The sequence below is a fragment of the Quercus suber genome, unplaced genomic scaffold, assembly GCF_002906115.3.
Source record: "Quercus suber isolate HL8 unplaced genomic scaffold, Cork oak 2.0 scaffold_921, whole genome shotgun sequence".
Classification (NCBI taxonomy): domain Eukaryota; kingdom Viridiplantae; phylum Streptophyta; class Magnoliopsida; order Fagales; family Fagaceae; genus Quercus; species Quercus suber.
Window position 1 is genome coordinate 159,231 of NW_027070344.1, and position 7,258 is coordinate 166,488.

At 36.3% G+C, this 7,258-nt stretch overlaps 1 protein-coding gene across 1 annotated transcript; it reads right to left on the reverse strand.

Annotated features, from left to right (window-relative positions):
- Positions 1 to 2,908: 2,908 nt before the first annotated feature.
- On the reverse strand, positions 2,909 to 7,258 carry LOC111986827 (uncharacterized). The gene is made up of 5 exons (XM_024018513.2): positions 7,034 to 7,258; positions 5,492 to 6,116; positions 4,869 to 5,183; positions 3,486 to 4,750; positions 2,909 to 3,371 (listed from the first exon to the last, which is right to left on the reverse strand). Exons 1-5 carry the CDS (start codon positions 7,145 to 7,147, stop codon positions 3,285 to 3,287), a joined length of 2,406 nt encoding a protein of 801 aa, XP_023874281.1. The 5' UTR covers positions 7,148 to 7,258; the 3' UTR covers positions 2,909 to 3,284.

The window sequence follows — 7,258 nt, forward strand, 5'->3', positions numbered from 1 at the left end:
CTTTGGTATATTCAGTCCAATTTGGTCTAATTCGGTCTACTTTGGTGTACCAACTTAAGAATGGGAAATAGACAAATTTGTTTTGAGAGTGTTATCATTTATTTGAGTAATATTAATTGTAATTATATGATAATTTTTTATTATCATAATAATTTCCTTAAGAGAACGAGAATTTGAATAATAACTTTGATACTTAAAAATTTAATTGTACCAAAAGAAACTAAGATAATATAATGCGTAATAACAATAGTTATAAGAATATGAATCATTTCAAAAGATAAAAGTATCAATAAAAAAACATAAAAAAAAAATGATAAAATGATATATTTGTAAAAATAGAGTGATTGAAATTACTTTTTGGAATTATTTACTTTTTAGGGAGAACAAATTATGTACAATAAAATCTAGAGAATAAATTATATATATTCAGTATAAGTTTGTTATGAGTTTTGATTATCATAATAATTTCTTTAAGAGAATGAAGAATTTGAATAAATATTTTTGCTTGAAGGTATAATCAACCTCATGCAATTCATTTAAAAGTAACGACTTTAAAACAAATGAGTAACTACCCTAAATATTAGATTTGTATATTCATAACTGTAAGATTGAAATTTATCAACCATCTTGTTAGCTTTATTCCGTGCCAATTTACATGTAATTTAGCACTTAGTAACCCTGTATTTATGTAGGATTATTGTAAGGGTAGTGTGTGAGAAGAGGTGAAGAAAAGCTCAAGTATGTGCAAGAAAGCAGGGGTTTGCGGCTAGGACTCGCGACTGGCAAGTCGCCAAATGTAGGCACGTGAGAAGCACACAGGGAAGCTGAAGGGTTGCGCTAGCTGTCGCACTACAGGACAAAAGTCCCAGGCTGACCAGGCCGTTACGTCGCGACTTGAACTTGCGACTTGGACAAGCCGCGAGGTCAAGCTGCCAATTAGCCCTGTTTGGCAAAAATTGACTCTTCGTATTCCAAACACACACCACTATATATAGACCCTTATACCCACTAATTTGGGAGAGTTTCCAGAGAGAATTTTGTGAGAGAAACCCTAGAGAAAAACAAGATTGCCTCATCTCTAATCTTTACCTTAGAGACTCTACAAATTCCTCTACTCTCTTCCTCTCTATTGTTATACCCTTGAGAGGTCATTGACTAAATCCTTATCTCACCACACCTACGTCTGTGAGAATGTTCATTTAGTGCTAAGGGAAGCAGTTTAGAAGAAACTAATATACATTGGTTGATGCTATGGTCTAGTAGCAGAATCTAGGAAGCTAAAGAAGAAATAAGTTCGGCGTAACCTCGTTGGAGCAAGAAGTTTGGAGGGTTTAGGTACTTGGATAGATTAGGCTTGGAGGGTCTTCTGCTGTTCATGTATCCCAACTACATTTTTTAGTGGATTATTTGACCGCTTGGAGGCGGCAAAAAGGTTTTATGCCGAGGACTTCGGTTTCCTCTTCGATAACACATCGTGTGTTGTCCGTGTGTTTGCATTTTCCTTCCCTTTATCTTTGCATTATATTTACTGATGTGGATGTGTTTATATTTGGCATAGATTAGTTATCAATTCTGTGATTAGCTTATGTTCATGTTCCGCACATTAATTATTTGATTATAAGCTTGAATTGATATTTTTTTTATTTGGGGTCTAAACGTTCAAGGGTGTTTTAGACACATATTGAACTTTCAATAACCTTCATGTTTAGTAAGACTTTCACTTAAATTAAGCCAGACCAAAGTAGACTGAAATGCTACGTTAATGTGGCTCAACAAAAGTGTAGCAATAATAAATATTATGCTTAAGAATTTTAGATTATATGAGTTTGAGATCTATATTTTTATTAATAAATTTAGATTTGGAATAGGTGCTTCCAACCCAAACATGTATTTTCCCTATGTGTAAGTGCACAAAAAAGGACCAAACGTTTTCTATAAAAAAAAAAAAATAAATAATAATAATAATAATAATAATAATAAAAGGACCAATTGGATGGATAAAATAGGACTGAAGTAGTCCAAATAGGACAGAGTGTACCAATATGGACTGATGTGGACTGGATAGGACCGAATAAGAATAAATGGACAGATTAGGACCAATGTGGACGTAATGGATCGAATAGAAACAAATCGGACCGGATAAAACCAAAATGGACCGAATAGGATCAAAGTAGACAGAATGGCCCAAATAAAACCAATGTGAACCGAATAGAACCAAAGTTGATAGAATTGACTGAATGGCCCGAATAAAATTGAAGTGGACCAAAGTGGACAGAATGAACTGAATATGACTAATATGGACCAAATGGACCTAATAGGACCAAAGTAGGCTGAATAGAACCAAAGTGGGCCGAAGATACATAATGGACCGAATAGAAGAAATTTAGAATATTTATCATATTTCTAATTTTGTGGCCAATAATACCACGGTATTTTGTGGCCAACAATAATATTACCACATTAGACAGGCAGAGATCAAAAACAAGTTTGAGTTCTCATGGATGATTTTTTTTTTTTATTGTTCTTAAGTAGTGAATAAAAAATCCTTACATGTGGACCCGAATCAAATTTATGGTGCAAATTTATCCTTGCATGAGCTTTGCTAGTAGTTCTGAGATTCTGCTGGCTCTTTTTTTGATTAAGGTACACCATGATTTTCTCGCACAACCAGAGTGGCTGAGCCCAATGACGTTGAGAGGTGAGAGAACACATTGCCCGCACCAAGATACTACCTACAATTTTTTTTTTCTCCCAATACACTTAAAAGAGCCAACGTTAAAGAAGGAAAACAATTAAACAATCTGAGTCCAAAGCCTGAAAATCATCCATCTGAAAACATATAAATGAACCACGTTGACGTAAATGAGCTAGAAGCAGGTTTGATCTGAAAACATATAAATGAACCACGTTGACGTAAATGAGCTAGAAGCAGGCTTGATAGCTTTCATTCATAACCCAACACCAACAAAATATTGGGCGAGTCAACATTATTACAAAACTTGTGAACCATAAGTGACCAAAAACAAAATCCAATCAAACTTCTGATTCTCATTTGCACAAGAAAAGAAACACATAATAAGCAGGCAAACCCAGGTTTAAACCCTCCCCCGCTCTATCATTGGCCCTCTCAACCAAAATTCCAAAAATAGAAACAATATTCAAGGTCAAGGCCCGGTTTCATACACTTATATATTTGGCCCTCTCAACCAAAATTCCCAAAATAGAAACAAATACTCAGGGCGCGGTTTCATACACTTATATATCCTTTCCTGCATTTAGGTATTTCAATTTTCCTTCAAACCCTCGTCCACAGCCATACTACAGTTCTCTGGCAATGCCTGCAAGGCAATTCTTTTCTTCCCAACATGTTCCTGCACATCATTTGACAAAAAAACACAGTTGGTACAGTATAACACAGTAAGATAAGCTCTAAGAATTACCAGTGAAAGGAGACACAGAGAGATTGTGAGAGCGAATAGACTCACCTTAGTGGCACTTTTATCTGTGTTGTGCTTTTTATTGCTTTTTATATGCATTTCCTTCAACATCTTTGCAAGCTGCCTTAAACTCTTTCCTGCCAATTCATCTGGCTTTGCCTTTTCCTTATCAAGCTCCACTTCGACATTACCAGTGTCAATGTTTTCCACATCATCATCTGAAACATCAGTGACCTTCTGAATTGTTGATTCTATTATAGCTGAAGATTTCCTTGGTGTCAACTGCGTAGGGCGAGGAAACTGTCCCGAAAGCTGGTCTGCTGCAAATGGTTGAAATGGAATTTCATAGCTGACTTTGCTGTCAGAAATTAGTTCAGTACTCATGTTTGATTCATGTGCTGGCATTACACAAACATCAACCAAAGTTTCATGCATCTCTTCTGCCTTGGCCATTGGATCATCAGCATGACAAGAAGTCTTGTCCTCAGATATTGAATTTGTTGCCACAGTTGATAATGTGACTTCACAGTCAGAAATTAGGAGATCTGGACTCATATTCTTCATAGATATTGGAGTTTCAACCGATGATTGGTCATTGGTTTTCATGGCAACTTCTTCTGCTTCAGTCACATACACATCAACCAATGCTTCAGTATTATAAATTTCCATAGTAGATGCCTGATTCTCAACAGAAACCTGTATGTCCGATTGTTCAGCTACAATGCTTTCAGAACCAGAATGGTTGTTCTCCAACTTCTCAAAACCAATAGGAAGAACTGGAGCCTCTAAATCCTTTTCTTCTTCTGTTTCTGCTTCAGTCACATACACATCAACCAATGCTTCAGTATTATAAGTTTCCATAGTAGATGCCTGATTCTCAACAGAAACCTGTATGTCCGATTGTCCAGCTACAATGCTTTCAGAACCAGAATGATTGTTCTCCAACTTCTCAAAACCAATATGAAGAACTGGAGCCTCTAAATCCTTTTCTTCTTCTGTTTCTGCATCATCATCACTGTAGTCTTCTTCACACTCAGATGAGTTTTCATCTGATGCAATCTCTTCATCAAACTCCCCTTCAGTGGCAGATTCCGATTTAGAATCTGACTCCCCTTCAGTGGATTCTGATTCAGAATCACAATTGCTGTGGTCATCACCCTCTGTCACATTCAGTTCTGAGTCTTTGCTTGCCAGGTTTTGACATTCATGTTGTGGGGACAGAGATTCAGAAACATGGTCCATATCCTCAGCAGAAGCATCATTGGATTCTTTAACAACCAAAGAATCCTCAGATCTTGTGTCTTGCTCAGTAACTGGAACATCATCATCATCAAATTCACAAAAACGTTAATGAAAAAAAAAACAATATATGAATTAAAATGAAGAATATTCTTGAGGACGATAAAAAAACTATGACATAATAAAACATACCCTTCGCATCTACAGTTTCATGATCCACATCTATTGCCATCTCCAACTTTTCACTTGAAATAATATCCGACTCATCCGAACCCTCATCACCGGCTTCATCAATAGTCTCAGAAACTTTAACACCTGAATTATCAGCCACTTCAGACTTCAAATTATCTTCTTTAGACTCATCATCACTCTTGTTCATATCTTTAATATCAACTTTCAATTCCCTCTCCATCTCCACTGACTCAACTGGTTTTGGATCAGATAGAACTTGAGAATCATTGGTTTCCTCTGGACCCACTTCTGATACTGTTTGTGTATTATTAGCATCTGAGATAAAATTATGAGCAATGTCAGAGAACATCATTTCATATTCATGCTCTTCCATTTTGTCCAGAAGTGCTAGAGAAGAAGAGTAAATCCTAGATTCTTTGTTTAGAAAACTTGCACTTATGTCACACAAAAGCACATGTTTACTGAGAAAATTGCATATGTAATAGTTAGAGAAGCTAAAAATGTTGAATGGAAACCCTATAATTCCTTAGATTTCTAAGCAAACAAATGGTCTATAAAAAAACTTCAAATATGTTATAAACAGTTTAAATGGAATTGCTCCTGGAATATTGAAAAACACATACCAGACATTTCCTTTTCAAATTGAACAGAATGCTCTGAAATTTCTGAATTATTAGTCATGTCTTCAGACATGTCATCAATCTTTACAGGTTCTGACTTTCCATTCTCCACTAAACTCATCTCACCCAGGTTCTTCTCCAACAATCTCACCGAATGCCTTGTACTATACACTCGCTGCACTGAATTCTCCGTCTCCAACTTCCTGAGAGCCGAAGTGGCTGGAGCTCTTCGCCGGTTGCTTGGCACCACGGGAGTCTCAACCACATCACTGCTCTCTTGAGCCTCACTCTTCTCATCCTCTTCAGCTTCTCTCAACTGGGTCTCAATTTTTCTGCGAGACGAAGCTGCTGGCACTCTTCTGCGGCTGCCTGGCACTGCCGGTGCCGGGGTTATAAGTACATTCACATCTTTGTTTTCTTGATCAATGCCTTGAGCGGCACTTCCTCTCGTACCACGGCGAGTTCGCGTCAATGGTTGTGTGCTTTCGGTTACTTGTTTTGTGGGTTTTCTGCGAGTTGAGGCCCTGGCGGCTGTGCGAGGAATATCAGGCGATCCATTCACATTTTTATCCGGAGATTGAGAGAGATTTGAATCAGATGGATTCAAGAATTCTTCAAGTCCTTCAACCTGACACACATCAATTTGGATTAAGTGTTGAAATATTTTGAAAGGAAGAGTAACAAATTATGAATTTACAAGGAAATTGAATCCAAAAAATGGGAAAAGAATTCTTGGAAATCATTGTTTTCCTTTACTTATAGATTCATGGGCAACTAAATCTGTTTGGTTCCCAACAATTTATGGTAATTGGTAAAGAAGGAGACAAAAGTCCTTTTAGCTTTTTGTAGTGATTTCTCAATAACCAAACAGAGAAAATCGAAATGGGGATTAATATATTCGAATTAAACAGCGTCAATTTATATAAAGATTCAAGATAAAAGATACAAGCAAGAAGAGTATGAAGAAAATTGAAATTGACATTTCTTTTCCTATGATTTGTTTTGCAAACAAAGCGGACTGTCAAGAACTCCAAAGTCATAGAAATGCTAACTTTTCTTTCATTTTTCTATGATTTGTTTCGAGCCCTTCTACTTGACACATCGATTTGGTTTGAATGTTTAAATATTTTGAAAGGAAGATAAACAGATTCAGTATTTACATTGAGATTGAATCAAAACAATAGAAAAAAGAATGCCAGTAAACCATTGTCTTTCTTTACTTGTAGATTGATGCCAACAAATAATAAAGATGGTTTACAAAGGATTCATTAACTTTTATTTTTGTAATGATTTCTCAACAACCAAACAGAGAATAACGAAAGGTACGAAATGGGTATTAATAGATTCGAATTAAAATGCATCAATTCATATAAAGATCTAAATAAACGAGACTAGAAAGAAGAATATGAAATGGGTATTGTAAACCAGAGAAAAAAAGATGGAAAATTGTCATATTTTCTTTAATTCTCCTACAGTTCCCAGCAAACAAACAGAGAAGAAAGAAAGATGCGAGATGGTTATTGAAGGGTTGAGGAAAAAGATTACATTTTGAAGAGCTTGGAGTGCATCGGCCATGGCAACATTGGTCATGTTGGCTGGGATCTTGTTCTTCTTGCAGAGAGCCTGAAGTTCCTTCCTTACAAGACTGTGGAAATCCATAGAGAAAGATAGTGTGTGTGTGTGTGTGTGTGTTTTGGAGTTTGTAGGAGATATTCAAAGAATGAGACAATGGAGGCGATGATAGACAAGGAGGGTATGGGTTTGAGATTT